The following is a 19,353-nucleotide window of genomic DNA, read 5'->3' on the forward strand; positions in this document are numbered from 1 at the left end:
TTTACTTCCAGTTCACACTGATAACAATCAGGACAAACAGTATCCATACATCTACGGCGAATACAGGTACAGTGGGACACTTAAATTTCATCCTCTTTATGCGTATAGTCTTCCTTCAACTCTTAAGTTATTAAGTGTCTGTAACTCTTGTCAAGTAAGCCATTTAGATCGTGATTTAAAACTATGCAAAATGTACATTATCAGAACGTGCCCCACTTCACCTGTATTCACCTTATATAGATTTATTGATTTTCAAACAATTCCTCCCTAATATGGCTACTTTTGCTTTGCGCTGATTGGATGAAGCGGTTAAGCCCCTCCCCCCGGTCGACATGCATTGTTGTTCATTGACGTTAAAGATGGCGACCGGACCCGCGTAAATCGGTGAATCCATAGAGGTAGTAAAATTTAACAAAATCCTTACACTTAACGTTTCTAGGTTTTCGTAGAGTTACCCACCGTAGACCCGGTATGGACGAGTGGGCGTGCAAGAGTTACATGCATGAAAGTCATTGTCTTTTTCCACTAAAGTGGACACGGGCCTAGCTTGTGTTGTAAAGCCACGGGCTGGTGGTAGCACCTCCGGCCGGAGAGCCAAGCGCTCATTCAGCGCGACCAGCTGGAGTGGGTGAAATGTTGGGAGTTAGGGACTCAAAGTGAATGGAAAGGGGGTGTGTTTGTGTGTCTTTACGAAAGTAGGCGGGAATCGGCACCGATTTTGTACCACCGCCACGCAAATGATGGCTTGTTATTATTGTTGTAACAGGCGGTAATTTGGGGGCTTTTTCCCCGTTGAAGTTTCTTTGGTTCGGATAGCTTCTCGTCATCGTCGGCAGCTTCTTCAGTTTTGAGATTGTGCTGTTCACCTACCGCTCCTCTTATTTGCTTGCAGTGGTCCTTGTTCAACGCCCAGCGTGAAAGCTATGTGATGCAAGGAGAGCTCATTATGGGACTCTAGCTGTAGTTGTAAGCATCAACATATATGGTTACTTATGTGGTTGTGAGTCTGCTTGAAACGTGCAGTCTTTGCTGACTGTCCACACTGAATATGGTGCTTTTCTCTAAAGCTATGGAACTGAAGACACAATATATATAATTTTTTTTAAAGTTAATTAAATTGTGATTCTTAAAAGTTCTCATACAATGTATACAATTTATTTTGTTTTTTTGTTGATCAATCATTGTTCAAACTTACATCTTTAAATGGATGTTCTCTTTGTGGATAATTATGCGACAAACCATTGTCCTTTTCTTCACGCTGTCAGTGTTGTCCTGAAACCAGCATACCTGTTGAGGAGTAAAGAGGAGTCATGGCTTTTGAGGAGCTCAAGAGTAAAGGAGGGCTTGGTAATGTTTGCATTTTAATGTTGTCTCTAATTTGCCCTTATGGTTCAAGATTATTCACTCGATTAGTTATCGCCACACAAAAGTGACTATCAAGGGAACCTGGTAAAGTGGAACCTCAGCTCTGTTCTGGTTTGGAGAAGAGTTCTATTTACTTTTTAAACAATGATTAATGTTTTAAACGTCGCTGAACCCTTGGATTTTTTTAGAGAATGGAGTACTTGCTAAGAAACGTTTATAATTTCTCTTAGCAGATTCTTTTAGCCGAAGCAAACTTGCAACGGTGTCAGCACGTTTGCTGATAAAACCATGTGTCTCCTATAGGCACTGTAAAACATTAAATATTAATAATATCATAGCCGAAAGAACACGTCATGGCAAATATAATGGGAGTAAGTGCCTCACGGGTAGATCCCCAATGATGAGAGGTAGGGTTTTTAAATTAGAAAATAGCAGGGCAATACCAGTATCGCAGACTTGTTACAGTCAAGAGTGCATGTCATGTCAAGTGCAAATAACTTAGGTGTGCAATAGGTAGATCACAGGCAAGCACACCAGTAATGGTAGTAAGGAATTCCGAGTATGTTAGCTGAACCGATCACTTTATCTGTGATGCTTAGAGACCATCTATGGAATAAGGTGGGTGTGAAAAATAATGTTTTTGGGATTTTCTTGAATGAAGCAAGTGGCGTTAGTATGCTCGATAGTATTTGCAAAATATTCATCATAGAGAGCTAAAGAGAGATTGTTTATTAACCACGCGACCAAGGCTGGTGGAATTTGTTTTAGGTGCAGCATGTTAAACTCTGCAGCACAAGACATCCATGGACAACACCAGACACTCCACATATTATCACGAACAATACAGTCACACATCACTTTGTTTTGAGTCTATATGCACTATTTTTCTCAAGAATATGATAATAATGCCAAGTTCCTGCTTTTCTCAGATGCTGGTATGGAGGGAGACAGGGGTCTAGTAGCTGGTCGTAGCCAGAGAGAGAAGAGGAGGTCATACAAGGACCTGCTGAGGGAAGAAGAAGAGATTGCTGCTCAGGTCCGCAAGTCCTCCAAGAAACGTCCCAAGGTAGGTGAAATTATTCCTGCACAATTACTCAAAAATGGTATGAATCTTAACTGTCTGATACATTGGACAAGATTGTGTGTGTGTGTGTGTGTGTGTGTGTGTGTGTGTGTGTGTGTGTGTGTGTGTGTGTGTGTGTGTGTGTGTAAAAATGTGTGTGCTGATGGGCAGTGTAGGAGCAGGATACAGACCTGAGCTAGGGTAAGGGTACGGGCAGTAAGGGTTGACCTCGGTTTGTATATGGACCCAGGTTCACAGGAGGGACTAAATAACTGCAGCAGTATTAAGTCATAGTGCATTGTACTTTATTCTAATTAAACATTAGAGAGCTAAGGAAACAGTATGCCATTCGCTCAGGAGTTACCACACACCTCAACTTTTTAACAGAAAGCCACTCTGTCTTTTCAAATTAGGACTCAGAGCTTTTCCTGCTGGGAGGGGACCCACACAAAAAGAAGAAGAAACACAGTGATGATTATTATTACAGAGGTGAGGGTCATTTGTTTCAATTTGATTTCATTTTTGTTCGGGTGCTCATTTTCTAACTGCATCCTAATTGTTCTCTCTCCATCTCTCTCCTGCATTTGTTTCTCATGCAAGACCATGAATGCTCAGGTCAGCCTCCCCACAAAAAAAAGCGCAAGTCAGCAGATCGTTCTCCACCGCTCTCCTCGCCCTCCTCTCACCCTACAGACACGGCCATGGGCCTTCTACAAGCTATCACCTCCCCCTTAGCCACAGGCTCAGACCCCAGTCCCCATCTGCACAAGAAACCCTCCTACCCCTCCTTCTCCTCGCATTCCTCGAAGGAGCGTAAACGTGAGGGCGGCAACAGCGGGAACAAAGGTAGCCACACCTTCTCTCACTCCCGCCCAGTATCTTCATCTTCCTCTTCGTCATCCAAGAAACACTCCTCTTCTTCCACCAAGTCATCTCTGTTCCATGGGGGAGCCCCAAAGGAGGAGCCCCTAACGCTGCGCGAGGCAGATGGGCTTAAAATGAAGCTCATCATGTCGCCGGAAAAGGAGGAAGGAGAGAGCTTCCCGTTCACACCACACTCTTCTAAAGGAGGCATGAAGAAGGAGAAGGACAGAGATCGGATGCAGCTCTCCAAATCCCCCAAGAAGAAGCAGCAGCAGAGTCGAGAGCCCCTGCCCGTGGTGGGGAAAGAGGTGGAGGTAGAAGGTGAGAGCGTCTAATTGATATTTCCTAGGATGAACCCATTGCATTTATTGATCCGGCAGCACAAAACAGCATGTGTGATGCAAGGTGGAAGCTAGTGATTCATTTTCTCTCATGTAGAGGCCCAGCTTAAGTGTTGTGCCGAGTTCTGCCTGCCCGCCGAGAATTGGATGCATCTCGTGGGATACACCTCTGCCAAACAATGCATCCACACTGCAACTTTATTTCTGGGGATCTGTGAATCAAATGGTTTTTACCAGCACACATTTTGGGCCATTTTGGCTCAGCAGTGTGAACTTCATACATTTAATAATGACCTAAGCTGAAATAATAGGGGCAGCAACAATCATTTCTGCCGAATAATGGATGCACCCCTTAACACTCAGTAATGACACTTCAAATCAAAGTTTGATTCAGACAACTTTATTTATCCCAGAAGGGCAGTTCAGTTCCAGACCATACACAACTAACAGACAAGCGGCAATCATTACATTACAGTCATTTAGCAGACGCTTTTATCCAAAGCGACTTACAATAATTACATGACGTTACAGTCATTTAGCCGACGCTTTTGCTCCCCTCTTTAGATGACCTGGTGGTCCCGGGCTCCCGCCGGAGCACCATATCGATACTGAACTTAGTGCAGACAGCCAATAGGAACAGTCTGCTGCAGCCCAGAGCTCAATCAATCCGCCAGCCTCATTCTCCCAGTGACTCGGATTACAGGCGCACGCCACAACGCCCAGCTAAAATATTGTTGTCTAAAATATTAGTTATTTCTCATGAAATAAGGTCTGAAATATTTGAGGGAGTATTATTTGAGAACTAGTTTTGATTTTATAATATACGTTACATTGCCAAATAATTCAATGTGATGAACCTCAGTTGGATTCTTAAACATAGAATGTTTGCTTATGTAATCAGGAAATGCGATATCTGTCAATATTGCGAAAAATGCTAGATGATTATCGTGATATGTTGCTCAACACTATCCCTAACCACCAAAGGGGAGAGGAGGTCAAGGATACAATTCAAATATGGAAACCTTAGTGAATGTTACTATGCAGTTCTCAATAATCAGTATTTCAGAGACAGTAGACAGATCAGTACATGGGCAAGAGACACACATTGGCCCCCTTGTGTGGCCATGCATGCAGACTCACACGAGGACCAGGCGAAGGATGAAAATTAGTTCAAATAATAGACTAAATAAATAAATAAAGCATCCTAAGATGCATTGCACGTTACAGTCCACCTCTACATTCAGTGAACGTACAGGCCCACAAGCCATGTGAAAAACAGACAACTATTGTGGTTTAAAACAAAATAAAGCATTCATTTAAAATGACTACTCTCTGCATTTAACAGCCTGATAGCAGAAGGAATGAAGGACTTAGAATAGTGATTTGTTTTCCTAGGGGGCGCTTTATACCGCCGGCCTGAGGGCATTACAGTGAATTCACTGGACAGGATGTGGTCAGATTGGCTAATAATTCCCTTTTGCTTTCTGGGCCACATGTTTCTCTCAGAGGGAGCACAAGACTCTGCTGGACTCCGATTATTTTGGAGCAGAGGCTATTCCTGTCCTTCACAGTCAACCCATTAAACCAACAAATAAAGGAAAAAGTTAAAAGACTGTAAATAAATGACTGGTGGAAAAATACATAAGATGGTGGTGTTACAGACATTAAAGGAGTTAAGCATCCGCAGTAAGTCAATTCTATGTTGTCCACGCTTGACAATTGAATCTGTGTTCACATCGAATTTGAGTTGGGAGTCAAACACGGTTCCCAGGTACTTATAAATGTCAACAATTTGAACATCCTCACCATGTATAGTGCTAGCTTTGGGTTTATCACTGTTCTTCCAAAAATCAATGATAAGTTCCTTAGTTTTTGACACATTAATGTCAAGGAAGTTATCATCGCACCAATCAATAAAGGCAGGTAGGGCACAACCGTGATCCGACTCTGAGCCCTGAAGAAGAGACAAAAGTGCAGTATCGTCAGAGAATTTCACCAGGTAGCTACCCTCTTTAGAAGACCTGCAGATGTCTGTATACAAAATAAAAAGCAGAGGAGAAAGAACACAACCCTGCAGTGAGCCCGTGTTTGAGACCAGGACATTAGACATAACTCCATTAACTAGAACCTGCTGGGTTCTATCAGTTAAAAAGTGTAAAAGCAGCATTAAAAGCTGATCAGGTAAATTAAAATAAGCAAGCTGCTCGATCGAAATGGGAGGTTGCATCTTGTTAAAAGCCGAAGAGAAGTCAGCAAATAAAAGTCTCACATGAAAATTGGGTTTCTCCAGGTGCTCATGTACTCTGTTGAGGATAAAAATTTTAACAGTATATACTTTATTTGATTGGCTTTGGCAGAGGGAATTTGACATGCCGCATTAATTTTTCCGCATCTAAAAACCTCGCTCCTAATAAATATTGAGAGATTAATCACGGAAACCTTGTAAATTTCAGACCAATCAGCCCACAGGAGAACAATAATAATAATAAAAAACTTTATTTATAGTGCACCTTTCTGAACACAGGATAAAACAAGGCAGATAATCACAGGTTCTGTTAATTCTATAATGGACATTTGTGTTATGATATTTAAACAAATGATCTGTCAGCAGGGAAATAAAAGCCTCTTGCCAGCTAACAGAGGGTTTTTGAGCAAGACAGGCCAGCTGGTCACCAGTTTGTGGAGCTTATCAACTCGAAAAAGTTGGAACAAATTTTCGATTCGCCGTCAGTTTTTGCAAAACTGCTAATATTCGAAATCCACACAGTTGATTTCTCGCCTCAAAGATTCTCAGAGGTGAATTGGATGATGAAATAGCATACGAAAATTGTAAATCTAAATTTCAGACCAATAGTATCAAGGAAATGCTATGACTGCTACCGAGTCTGATAAAACATTGATGACTCTAAACGTTCAAAAACTATAGACTTAAGATCATTTATCATCATTGATGAACCTGAAAAAGAAGATTATAGTGTTTTTAAACAGTGTTGTATTTTAAACATTTTAAACTATTTTGTACTTTAATTTATATATTTTATATTTTTAATGTATTTATGTATTCTATGTATTTTAAACATAAGTATTTTAAACAGGCTCGGTCAAGGCCCAGATTAACAATGGCCGCCATTGGCGCTGTGCTTACTGTAAAAACTGTAAAATCCACTGTGGTGACCCCCGAGAAACAGGGAATAAATTGAAAGAAGAAGTTTTTTTAAACAGTACTTTGCCTGCATGCAATTCTCCGCGGGCAGGCTCCGGGTCCTCGATCATTCATCGCCGGATTGTTGTTTGCGCTATTACGTTAATCTCGTGCGCTCGGCAAATGTCCCAGAGTATTTTCCCTGTGTTGTTGCTTGTTAGTCTAATCACCTTTTTGTGGTGTTTAGTATTGCCACCCCCCGGTTCATCTGCCTTCCTGCCTCGCCTGCTGCTCCTTGCCGAGCTCTACGCAGTCCAGCCCCGCTCGCTCCTTTGTCACCCAGCACTGCTGTCTGCCTTCACCTGTACGCCATCACCTCCCCACCGCCTAACATCCTCAATAACCACGTTTTCCTTACTCGCCTTCATCCCTTGTCTGTGTCTGGCAAGTGGGTTCACTAGTCTTACCCCTCAACAGTCTCTGAAGAAAGGAAAAATAAACTTACCGGTTGGCCAACACATCGGCTCGTACTCACTGTGTCCTCAGGATAAAAGGACAGCGTCGGGCTTCAATAATAGTTTTGTTGCAAAACCCATCTATTTCTCTGATAAAATTTCAACAGTGCTGGTGAAAATGGTTACTGCAAACCCGCGTTTTCTCTGGAAGTTTGGCTGGGAAATTATGATTTTTCCGAATAAACTGCACCCATTTCTCTCGGATGTTGGGATCCCTTGGTAATAAATGAACGTTCACTTTTTCCCCTTTCGTAAATTTGCAGCCGAAAACAAAACACGTACCTGCCATCGTTATGAAAGCAGTGAAAATTACAATAAGTTGCTACGCCTGACTTCTCTGGCTCACGTCACCGAAGTGAGTGCACATTTTAATATGTAAAGCACCAACCCATCGATTAACAGGATTGGTTCCTTAGGTTTGTGACACAGGAAACCTCACTTGTCTGAATCCCTTTTTTAAGGCTTTCCTTGCTGCACTGCAGTTTCAAAACAGATATGCTCGCTCAGCTATGGTGTTGACTGCTTATTTTGGTCCTGATATATCTTGTAACATTACCCTAACACCACATGTACATGTTAAAATGTTAAAAAAAACTTGATGTTTATCAGAGGGGGGGTCCTTAAGAATTTCCCTGTTTTGCGAAAACCTGTTTGTTCTTGACACAATTTTTAACGCTTGCTCTCCCGACCTCTTTCACTATTTCAGGTCACTATGGAGGTGGCATGGGAGACGAAAGCTCTTCCTCTGGCGGGGAACTGGAGGCGGGGGAGCTTGTTATCGATGACTCATACACGCACCTGTCGAAGAAGAAAAAGAAGAGCAAGAAAAGCAAGAAGAAAAAGGACAAAGAGAAGGACAGGGACAAGGAAAAAAGTGGAAGGGAGAAGAAGCACGGAAAAGGATCTGGAGGTGGGGTCTAGTAGAATGAATTAAGTTCTAGCTATCTCAGTCCAAGCACTGTTTAACCCACAAACTTGTTGAGATTCTCCTCTCTTGCATATGAATTCAGATTCAGTATTTGATCTTAATATTTGAGACTTGATACTCTCAATATTCTTATTAGCCTTAATATTCTTAAACCAGTAACTTTTGTTTTGACATCCCTTCTTTCCTGCCTTGCTCTATGTTTCTTCTTCAGACCCATCCAGGGGCCATAGCCACCCTCATCCCACTGTCACCCACAGTGCTGTTGGTCCAATGTATGCCATGGCCCCCCCAGTTCCTCCTCACCAACATCAATGTAATGACGGAATGATGGAGAAGAAAAAAAAGAAGGAGGAGAAAGATAGGGAAAAACATGAGAAGGATAAAGATAAGGTACTCACTTTCATTTTTACAGGATTGAGTTATGTTTATTCCCGTATTGTGTCATAGGTAGACATTAGTAGCTATTTTTAACCTGATGAAGGCCATGGATCTAAAGATATCGGTTAGTGGATGTGATATACATGCACACTAATAGGCCAATCTTACCCTAATTATGGTAATACTTTGATTATTGAAATGGTCACGTGAATACCTTTATCTGATCTCCAGATTTAGGATAAAGTCTTACTCAACATATTCAAAACCCCCGGATTTTTGCCCAAACTTTCCATCTTTGCACGTGAACGTTTTACTCTGATTACTTTTTGATTTTGGAACTGTGCAAATCAGCGGGAAGTTGCAGATCCAGGATTAAAACAAACAAATGCCAGCTTGCTGAAGAAGTCAAACTGATGCATAAGCAGTTGATGACGCTGTCTGCTTTCTGTTGTTTTAAATACTGAATTGAATGTCATTGTCGGCAGATTTTGTAGCAGCACCAAAAACGAAATGGTATATAGATTAAAGTGACTGAAATCCAAGCAATTAATACGTTGGAGCACACGGCATTCATGCAAAGAATCACACAGACATGGCTGTTAGATTAATCACATTACAATATCCACGTGTACGCAATAATAAAATATTGGCATAAACTGATAACTCCTAATGACAGATTTCTTGGTTGCATGTAAACATAATTTGAGAACAGCTTTGAAAACATTGGAGTAAAGCCTGTTAATTTGTTTTCAGTGTTTTGGGTCCTTGCTTTTTCATGGCTAATTACTTTTGTGTTAAGAGAGTACCTTATTGTTTTTGTGTGTGTATATATATATATATATATATATATATATATAAAAAGCAAGAGTGTATGTTTGTATGTTCGCTTAAAACTCCAGAAATACTCATTGTACAACAAAAAGAAAGGTATCTTTAGAATCAGCAATTTCCAATGATTGCACAGTTCGAAAAATATTTCAAAAACCAAGTAAAAAATTTGATTTATTTGCAAAAGGCATTCCAACGATGCTTTGTGGAGACTTCCAACAAATCCTTCCAGTGGTCAAGGGAGGCACTACATCTAACGTTGTCAATGCTAGCCTGAAGGCACGCAATGTGGTTTACCCTGAGGCGCTTGAGCACTGAGCGACTAATACGCACATTGGCAAAGAGCTTGATGAATGGATTGAAAATTATGACATTTGATAATTTTCATTAATAAGATTCGTTTATTCGACATTCGTTTATCACATGTATCATATCATAAATTATCCTATATTTCATCATCGATTATATCGTAAAGATTAGATTGTGTTGGTTGTTTTGGTGAGAACATGTTCCCCGGGCAACGCCGGGTACCTCTGCTAGTATATGTATAATTTCACAACTATCTCTGCTTTGTGTCTTTTTGTTTTTCTTCACACAGCCGAAGAAGAAAAACACAACAGCGTATCAGGTGTTTTGTAAGGAGTACAGGGTCAACATAAATGCAGAGCAGCCGGGACTAGGTGGGTGATAAAATAAAAATGGAATGGATTCTATTGTAATTACACAACCTAGCATCTGTTCCATTTGTGGGCTGAAGAGGAACAAAAATAAAAATGTTAACCCGACTAATTATACCTCTCGCTGGCAGTGTTTGGTGAACTCAGTAAAAAGTTGGCAGAGGTGTGGAAGGCCATGCCCGAGAAGGATAAATTGGTAAGCTTTGTACAACATTTTCAGCCATGCAGGAAATAGTCATTTGAGTTTTGTATAAGCAGATGTGATGGTACACTAAATGCCCCCATTTGATTTTTGTGTCTGCTTCTCTGACCAGGTGTGGAGGCAGAAAGCCCAATATCTGCAGCACAAACAGAACAAAGCAGAGGCTACCACAGTCAAACGTAAAAGCTCCACAGATGTAAAAAGCAAAGGTAGGAGGTGCTGACATTTTCCTTTCAGTGGAAAACTAATTTCAATGTGTACATCTGGACACATTACAGATATCTTAAGATAATGACATAGTGATCCTTCATTTTGTACATATGGGATTATGTCAAGTCTGCCAACAACTAGGTTAGCAATGCTATGCTGGCACAAATTTGTAGTTTTCAATGTGCACTTCTAGTATGTCCATGAGTTATTTAATAGGTCTGTGTGGCATTTGTTACGTCAGCTCTCTGCTGTGTAACTTTCTTGCAGTGTGCCAGCACCAACTGTATATATTGTGTTTTCACCCATTAAACTTGGGGAAGTAAAGCGTTGCTGATTCTTTGTTTGCATTTTCTCCTGACCATTCTCAGACTCCATTGCACTAGAATATATTTGGTCTTTTTCTTATGTCTTTGTGTATTAAGGTGCTCTGAAAAGTGTAGGAATGGGAACAGGGATGGTTTCCCCCAGCAGAGCATCAGGGGGTGCGTCCTTGTCACCAGCACGGGCCCCAGATGTTGATCCCATTGATGCAGCTGCTCACCTACAGCTACTAGGAGAGTCCCTGTCCCTGATTGGCCATCGACTACAGGAAACTGAAGTTAGTATGAAATTGCACCGAAAACACACACACCCCACATGCTCCCAGGTCCCTTGGGCCTCATGTATTGTTACTATGGGCAAATTTGTTCTTCACACCCATAGAATTTTTTAGCCCTCAAGATTGTCTGACAGTCAATGCAAAGCATGATGGTTATTTGTATTTCCTTCCTCCTAACATCTACTGTCTACCTCTTGCAATGAACAATCACCCAGGCCTGCAAAGACATCAGTGTTGGCCAATCGGTGTCTAAATTCGGGGGTTACCCAGGTTCTACACTGGTCTCTGAGACAAACTTCAGGGCTAAAAAATCCCATGGGTGTGTAAGAACACATTGACCATAGTAACAATTGATACATGGGTCCCCTGGTCTTTTTTATTCCATATGTCAGTAATAATTACATATTTCATTTCCAGTTGTAACTGAATTCTTCTATAATAATACACAATAAGGTAAGGTTCAAAAAGGGTTCAGAGGAGAAACACTTGACTTATTAAGCTTTACATTGGGAACAAGTGTTTCTTTTTAGCAGTAATTTTTCTGAAATTTTCCATTCTGTGCCACATTTAGAAGATTAAAGTTTATGTGAAAACCTAAACCTGTGTAACATTTCTGTTATATCCCAGAACATACATCACCTGCTCTGCAGATGATTCAAATATATGTCTATAAAAAACAAAACAGCTTTAACTATCTTGTACAACAAAAGCTAGCATTCATATTTTCACATTTGGACACCTATGATTTTATATTCATCTGTGAAGTTTTTTGAGGCGCAGTCATTTTGTGTGTACATCTGCACATACATTTTGTATATGTACTTGACGACATGTTACTGTACACATGTATACCTTAAAACCTGAATGTACCTGCAGTTTATATTTTTGTGGGAGTATTTACCCATAACCATATCCATATTTACATTTGTGCTCATTCACACATGGATAGCTGCAATCACATTTGCACATCTTTGCATATTTACTCTTTCATATTGGAAACAGCTGCCGATGCGGATTTACATAAATGCAAAGATGGTCTGTTTTTACTCCGATCATTTGCTGTAACAGTGCCAATGTGTTTAGTTGGTCTTACTACTTAATGTATTGTTATCCAAAGTGTTCCACCTGTTCTACGCGTGTCTGCTCCCGGATATTTTGATGACCTGTAGTAAATCATTGTCAAGACAAGCAGTTGAATCAACTTCCAACTGATTAGATCTTTGGCAGTAAATCTAGCAAGACATGTGACTACAGCTTTTTCCATTGTTTCAGGGGATGGTAGCAGTGTCGGGGAGTTTGTCTGTGCTGCTGGACTCCATCTTATGTGCCCTAGGGCCGCTGACGTGTCTCACAGCGCAGATCCCACAGCTCAATGGATGTCCTCGCAACGTACTGGTATGTCCCTGCCGTTTTTCATGTCTTCTGGACGTTGTCATGGAGGTTTCAGCTCCATAACCCCTTTTTATTCAGAACTGGTATTTCCCAAAGGCCCAATTCTTGATGCAAACCAAAACAAAAGTGTTAAACCGCAACCAACTGCTGAGCAGCAGCTAACCATAGCCAATTTAAAAACCCTCTAAAGGAACCAAAGCTAAACTAAAATGTAAATATCATTATTGTCAGGTTGTAAAAGACTGGCTGCGTGAAAGGAAGTCACAACATTTCTGGTACTGCTGGCTTTCAATTTATGATGCCAATGTTGAAAGCACAGCAAATTCAGAAGTCAGGGTTATAATGATCTTGTCAAATTGTGAAACTGCCAGCCTTTCAACATGAGCACAAAACCAAATGTGGGGAAAAAAACCTCTCAAGCACAGTAAAATAACTGGAACTAAACAGGTCAGCTCTGCATGTAAGCTTCAAGATGTATATGCACTTAATAATATGATAATAAATTGAGTTTGTGTAACATCTCTCATCTGTGGCGACAGATGTCGAAGCGCTTCACAGATAAAAGGCTAAAAAAAGGAAAATAGATATAAAAAGTAAAAAGATAGAAGAGGGGGAATAAAACCACAGTGGGCCATATATATATAAGCTAGGAGCAGTGGGCAGCCACCATGCAGCACCCGGGGACCAACTCCAGTTCTTCTTTCCATTGCCTTGGTCAGGGGCAGAGACAGGAGTATAAACCCTAACGTGCATGTCTTTTTGATGGTTGGGAAAACCGGAGCGCCCAGAGAAAACCCACCGCAGACACGGGGAGAACATGCAACTCCACACAGAGGACGACCTGGGATGACCCCCAAGGTTGGACAACCCCGGGGTTCAAACCCAGGACCTTCTTGTTGTGAGGCGACAGCGCTAACCACTGGGCCACCATGCTGCCCCAAAGCTCACAGCTGCGTTGTATTTAGTGGATTAAATGAATCAGGAAATCGTGTTTTAACACACAAGAAAAGCATTGTGAGGTACACCATGAATCATAAATAATGACACAAGTATGTAAACTCGCTTTCAATCCATATTTCTGAAACCTGCAGAGACTTGTGTACCTGCACCGCAGAGGATGTTGATGTCTGAAATGATTTCTGAGGTTAGATGTGTTTACTTACTGGGGTGTCCAGGTAGCATAGCGGTCTATTCCATTGCCTATCAACATGGGGAACGCCGGTTCGAATCCCCGTGTTACCTCCGGCGTGGTCAGGCGTCCCTACCGACACAATTGGCCATGTCTGTGGGTGGGAAGTCGGATGTGGGTATGTGTCCTGGTTGCTGCACTAGCGCCTCCTCTGGTCAGTCGGGACACCTGTGCGGGGCTGGGGGGGAATAGCGTGATCCTCCCACGTGCTACATTTCCCCTGGCGAAACTCCTCACTGTCAGGTGAAAAGAAGCGGCTGGTGACTCCACATGTATCGGAGGAGGCATGTGGTAGTCTGCAGCCCTCCCTGGATCGGCAGACGGGGTGGAGCAGCGACCGGGGCGGCTCAGAGAGCGGGGTGATTGTCCAGGTACAATTGGGGAGAGAAAAAAAGGGGGGGGGGTGTTTACTTACTTAATAAACAAGGGCTATTGTCCTGCTCTTCACTGCATCAGCAGCACTTAAATGAAGAGCACATGACCAACTAGTGCTGTCAAGAAAGTCCACCGGTGGCACGGGGCATCCTGTAGCTTATTTAAGATCTGTAAATATTCATGTCCAAATTCAGTTTGAACTAACTTGACTCTCTCTAAAAGAGTAGTTCACCAAATGTTGGATTAAAACGCATTGTGCAATCATTCAGTAGCAATCGTATCATTAAAAAGGACTATGTCTTTAGCTTCGGTAGCGTTTCGGTTTCTGGAGATCAGCTTTACTGTTGGCACGTTCTTTATTATTCTTACATCTTTTTCAGTCTCCTCCTTTCCTCTCCAAGCCACCTCAACCCTCGCCTGTTATTGTTCTCTGCTATAAACTGCGGTGACCTGTTGGTTGTGTCTCACTCTCGTGGTATTTTCCTGTTCTCTGTGCAGTGTGCCGCTCTGGGTTTTGTTCAGCTTTGTCTATGCATTAGATGTGGTTGGACAAAGTAAACCAGTAACTTCAACCAGTTGCATTTTGGTAGGAAAAACCCGAGGGTTTACACAAAATGGCATCTTCCCGACTCAGCGGACTCATTTTCCACATTCAGTTTTCATTCATGTAGAAGTAAAATCACTGTGGCCCTCATGCAAATTCACGTTAACATCTGCAGTTTGGTGATAACACTTTATCCTTTTTACTTTTCAGTCTAATACGTTGGACAACATCGCCTACATCATGCCTGGGCTTTGAGCGAAGGAAGACGACTCGAGCGTTCCTCCGCCATTTCCTGTGTGTTTTGGTTCTGCAAGTGAAGAGATTTGAGTGGAAGTGCCCTTTTCACAGGAGTGGCTCTTGGGGATGTGGACTTTTTATTTAAGACACTTCTTGGCATCAGAGAACTTGGACATTTCTACTATCGATCTGTTTTTAAAGTGTATTTTTTTAAAAGCTTTTTTCTGTTCATTTTCTAATTGTCGTATTTTTAAAGGAAACCTATTTTACTGAACACCTTTGAAAATTCTTTGGCATGTTTGCTTGGTTTTACATACAGTTGGTTTCTGTATGAACAGAGTGCATGTATGCGTCCGCGTGAGTCCGGGTGAATGGGGTTTTAATTTGTCTGATGGATAAGTATATTTGACTTGTCAGTGTAAGACTGCTGCACATTTTAATGTCCATAAAATCCACACGTTCATAGACAATGTTCTGGAGGATAACGTTTTTACTCAGATGTACAGGTACTGTTGAGTCAGGGTCCAAAATCTCATTTTGCTCATCGACATAAGAATAATATATTTGACAACCTGCGAATTTTTTTTTTTCTTTTACCATGTAAGTATTTCATGCCTTGTTTTATACGTGCTATTTTACCATGCATACGGGATTTAGATTTTGACTGTACCTTTAGAACTTGAGATGTACTAGAAAACTTTTAAGCGCGACCTTGGGGAAATGAGCTCTTCTAGTCATTTTCATATTCATGTATTTCCTGTTGGACAGCCTCTTGTATGGAAATGGGGGGAAAGAAAAAAAAAATTAAAAGTGACACCTTTTCAAATGCATGTTCCTTCTTGAAACAAATGATGGCTGAGCATCAGTGGGGGTTTCTCCTGGCCAAACTTTGCGAACACGAGTGGGAACAAATGCGAGGAAGCAATGGCGATTTGCCGCCAGAGCACCGTAGCATGAATGTCTGGTTCAGGAAAGGGGGTATCGCAGACATGAAATAAGACAGCTCCATCTGTTGAGAGACTTTGAGGGTGTGTCCCGTGGTCCACCCCATAGAGGGGGGAGGGGGGGGGGAACAGTCCTGCAGGCCCAATAGCGAAGCAGAGGAGTCAGACGACAGGAACGAGGAAGTGGAGCTGCTGTTGCCCCCGAGTAAACCGCTGCAGCTGGGAAGTACAAGAAATGGCGTCAGGGGATTCAAGAACAGGTATCACGCTTCGGCGCCATCGTCGAAGTCTCGTATGTTTCGTCGGCGAGAGTCATGACCAGACCTTTGGGGGGGGGGGGCGGGGAAGGGATGCTTCCAGACAGAAGGGCGATGTCACCGTCCCGCCCGCGGCTCCCCCCCATCCGCGTTTCTATGGGGGCACCGACGGGGCGGTTTTGGATGAAAAAGACGCTTCGAAGCTTTTCATCCGGGGCACATTAAAGACACGGTGCCACCGTCGGGGAGCGTTTGCCTTTAACGGCCGTACTAATTGCCGCAGCGAGTTAGGTGTTGCGGTTACGTGCGTGCGACGGCGGATTTTGTATCCCCGTAAGAATGTGTCCCCCCCACGAATCCGTGGCGTCACGAGAAACGCTCTCGTGTGGGGAAACGTAATCATGTATGGGAAACACGTTTTCTTTTCTGCTGTTTTTCTGACTGTTATTATTATTATTATTATTATCATCGTCATTAATTAATTCGTTTTGCTAGAAGGCGAATTACAACTGGGAAACGCTTTTTGCTTTCGGTGCGCGACTACGTTTGTGAAAGCGTGTTGATAATCTAAAAAAAAATCGATAAAAATCGACCACGGGTCGCTATTTGTCATTACCTTACGCGAGATGGGGGCGTAATAATCGAGGGTCGCGTCAGGTGAATGGACGCGCGTTCCCGCGATGCCACGGATGGGCGACGTCGGGGGGCGGGGGGGCGGGGGTACGTACCTATTCTTTCGGGGCTGCATAATTCGGCGTCACAGCTCGCTTAACGGGACAACTTTTACGCGACTGATCGCTAGATCCGATACAATGGCACGCCAGTACTACAGCTGTTGGTTTTACGAGGCTGTAAAAAAGAGATCAGTAAACACGTAGGGCTTATGAAAGGATATCCAACTTGTTTATTGACACACACGCTGTCTCTTGATCTCTTTGTAATTGCTAACAGAGCTAAAGCTGGTTCTGCTGGGCCGGGCGGGCGCAGGACAGAGTTCAGCGTGTAGCACCATACTTGGCCTGCAAGGCTTTGGTTCCCAGCATGCCCCCGAGGATGCTGTCATCCAGGAATGCCACAAACACAAGGGGGATGTTGCGGGGAGGCAGGTATGCCGTGTGTCTGGATACGATACGCAGATCATGTTTTCCTACTGGTGCCCCTTTGTATTGTACTGCACAACAGTGATACACGACCATGTGCCGTGGAGTGCCATGTGTATGCAAGGCCTTCTTTCCAACCCAGCACCGCACCAGCTGATTTCATGGGGGAGTTCCTCCCGTTTGCCGGAAGGTGTGCGAATCAGGGAAAACGTTTGAATTCATTCAGCACCTCTTCCAGGGAGATTTTACCAGGGGTTAAGATGAAAAAACCATCCAAAGCTAAATCATGCATAGTTTGACCTATTACTTGTACGTGTAGGCCTACACATACTTGGCCAAATTAAACTGATTCTTCATCCGTTTCATTCTGCCAACAGGTAATAGCAGTCACTACTCCAGACTGGTTCAGTTCGGGCTGCAACCCAGAAGAAGCGAGACACCACATCTCCTCATTTGTTGCCTTTTCCACCCCCGGTCCCCATGCCTTCCTGCTGTGTGTCCCAGCGAACCAGCCTGCCGACGGGGAACCCAAGGCGCTCGACGCCCTGGAGAAGATATTCGGCCCCTCTGCTGTCAGTGGACACACCATTGTGCTCTTCACCCAGACAGATGAGCTGGACGAGGGTGAACAGCTGGAGGAACACCTCATTACACAGCGCAAGGATCTCCTGGAGCTTGTGGAAAGATGCGGCGACCGCTTCGACACCTTGAAAAAGGGGAGCAGCGAAGAGGAGGAGAGGAAGACCGTGGAGGAGCTGCTGGAGAAAGTCGAACAGGCAGTGAAGGAGAGTGGGACTGAGCACTTTAGCTGCCCTCTCTACCAGGAGGCCGAGGCTAGGGTGAGACAGCGACAGGAAGAGATAGTGAGAGAGAACAGGGAGCGATCTGGAACGGGAGAGGAGGAGGTAGACGGTCAGGAAGATCCAGCAGGCCGACATCCAAAAGAAGACACCGATGACAGAGACATGGAAAAAGCGAGGGAGGAGGCAGAGAGAAGCATAAATGACCTAAGTGTGGATATAGATAATATTTTCCCTTCCACCTCGGTTTCCGCTTCCCACCTTCCTCCCTCTTTTCTCTGGGGTTTGTGGGAGATGCTGACAGGATGGATGAAAAGGTTGCCTAAACTCGTGAGAAAGGAGGCTCTCCTGGGGTCCCTGCTCGGCTTGTTTGTTGGCGGGCCATTCGGGGGGATGCTGGGAGCCACTGTTGGGTCGATAGCCACTGAGGTGGGGAGGAGGAAAACACAAAAAAATAAATGAAAACCTTTGAGAGGGAGCTAACGTCCCCAGCTGATATTACAGCGTTTGCATAAAGTCGCACCTTAAAGTCATTTCACTGCATGGCACCTCCCAGTGTATCCCTAAACTACTGGCTTGCACACGTTAAAACGTATATGATATGATGAGTGTTTAACCAATAACCAACAATGCCTGTTCTTAAGTTGTACCCATTCAGCGTTGCAGATGTTTTAAGTAGCAGTAACGAGTCACGACCACTGGGTGGCGACATTGACCCTAGATGGCAAACGCTGACGCTCTTGAGTTGAACCAAGTTAATTTACTGCTTACCCAAGCAAATAAAAGCCGCTTTTCAAACGCATTCTCTTATTGTTTTCACGCACATTACCGAGAACATCTGGTCCGCAACTCGACCCGCAGTCCAGTTTTTTAGAAAACAAGGTCACATGACGGCCATGACTTGGGCTACTAAACACAAGCAATGTGAGGATGCACCGAGGGGAAACTTCAGTTACTGAGACACTTTGTGCGGTAATGTGTTCTGACAAGCAACATCAAATGCTGGGCAAGGAGATGAGAGACTGCAGAATATGCTGGTGGGCCGAACAACGACCCAAAAAGCAAAAAAAAAAAGAAGAAAAGAAGAGCCCGGGATTTTGCATTTTAACATACCGTAGAGGCCCAATTGAGCGCTGAAGCAAAGATATGTTAGCTGTCTCAGTTAGCCTCTCTCCTTACACAATGGCAGGTTATGGTTTTGACATTGATGTAATTGATACTCTGCTAAAACCATCAGTCATAACCCATCCTTACATCTCTCTCTCCCTCTCTCCCTCTCTCCCTCTCCCTAAACTGCCGGAGGCTCTGCCTTAGGAGCAGCTAGGCGTTTCCGAATGTGGGTGGTCCGGCCGGGGTGGGAGGGAGAGAGCGAATTAGCTCAGCTCTCATGTTTCCCAAAAAAAA

General features: G+C 43.3%; 2 protein-coding genes across 2 annotated transcripts; both read left to right on the forward strand.

Moving 5' to 3' along the window:
* The first annotated feature begins 363 nt into the window (after positions 1–363).
* On the forward strand, positions 364–15,657 carry hmgxb4a (HMG box domain containing 4a). The gene is made up of 13 exons (XM_056287994.1): positions 364–398; positions 1,266–1,347; positions 2,295–2,431; positions 2,842–2,917; positions 3,029–3,613; positions 7,997–8,200; positions 8,430–8,608; positions 10,023–10,104; positions 10,233–10,297; positions 10,416–10,512; positions 10,936–11,111; positions 12,384–12,506; positions 14,822–15,657. The coding sequence occupies exons 2-13, from the start codon at positions 1,311–1,313 to the stop codon at positions 14,864–14,866; spliced, it is 1,806 nt and encodes a 601-aa protein (XP_056143969.1). The 5' UTR covers positions 364–398; positions 1,266–1,310; the 3' UTR covers positions 14,867–15,657.
* A 311-nt stretch (positions 15,658–15,968) lies between these two features.
* si:dkeyp-69e1.8 (uncharacterized protein LOC100001340 homolog) lies at positions 15,969–18,740 on the forward strand. The gene is made up of 3 exons (XM_056288004.1): positions 15,969–16,052; positions 17,001–17,155; positions 17,527–18,740. The coding sequence occupies exons 1-3, from the start codon at positions 16,028–16,030 to the stop codon at positions 18,409–18,411; spliced, it is 1,065 nt and encodes a 354-aa protein (XP_056143979.1). The 5' UTR covers positions 15,969–16,027; the 3' UTR covers positions 18,412–18,740.
* The last annotated feature ends 613 nt before the right edge of the window (positions 18,741–19,353 follow it).

Source organism: Lampris incognitus, chromosome 10, assembly GCF_029633865.1.
Source record: "Lampris incognitus isolate fLamInc1 chromosome 10, fLamInc1.hap2, whole genome shotgun sequence".
Lineage (NCBI taxonomy): Eukaryota > Metazoa > Chordata > Actinopteri > Lampriformes > Lampridae > Lampris > Lampris incognitus.

What these genes read in the sequence shown, in the direction of transcription:
- hmgxb4a (XM_056287994.1), top strand. Translation starts at nt 1,311, where the DNA reads ATGGCTTTTGAGGAGCTCAAGAGTAAAGGAGGGCTTG. An exon ending in CCTCCAAGAAACGTCCCAAG is followed by an intron (nt 2,432 to 2,841) that starts GTAGGTGAAATT and finishes TTTTCAAATTAG; the next exon opens with GACTCAGAGCTTTTCCTGCT. An exon ending in GCACGGAAAAGGATCTGGAG is followed by an intron (nt 8,201 to 8,429) that starts GTGGGGTCTAGT and finishes TTTCTTCTTCAG; the next exon opens with ACCCATCCAGGGGCCATAGC.
- si:dkeyp-69e1.8 (XM_056288004.1), top strand. Translation starts at nt 16,028, where the DNA reads ATGGCGTCAGGGGATTCAAGAACAG. An exon ending in GTCAGGGGATTCAAGAACAG is followed by an intron (nt 16,053 to 17,000) that starts GTATCACGCTTC and finishes AATTGCTAACAG; the next exon opens with AGCTAAAGCTGGTTCTGCTG. An exon ending in GGGATGTTGCGGGGAGGCAG is followed by an intron (nt 17,156 to 17,526) that starts GTATGCCGTGTG and finishes TTCTGCCAACAG; the next exon opens with GTAATAGCAGTCACTACTCC.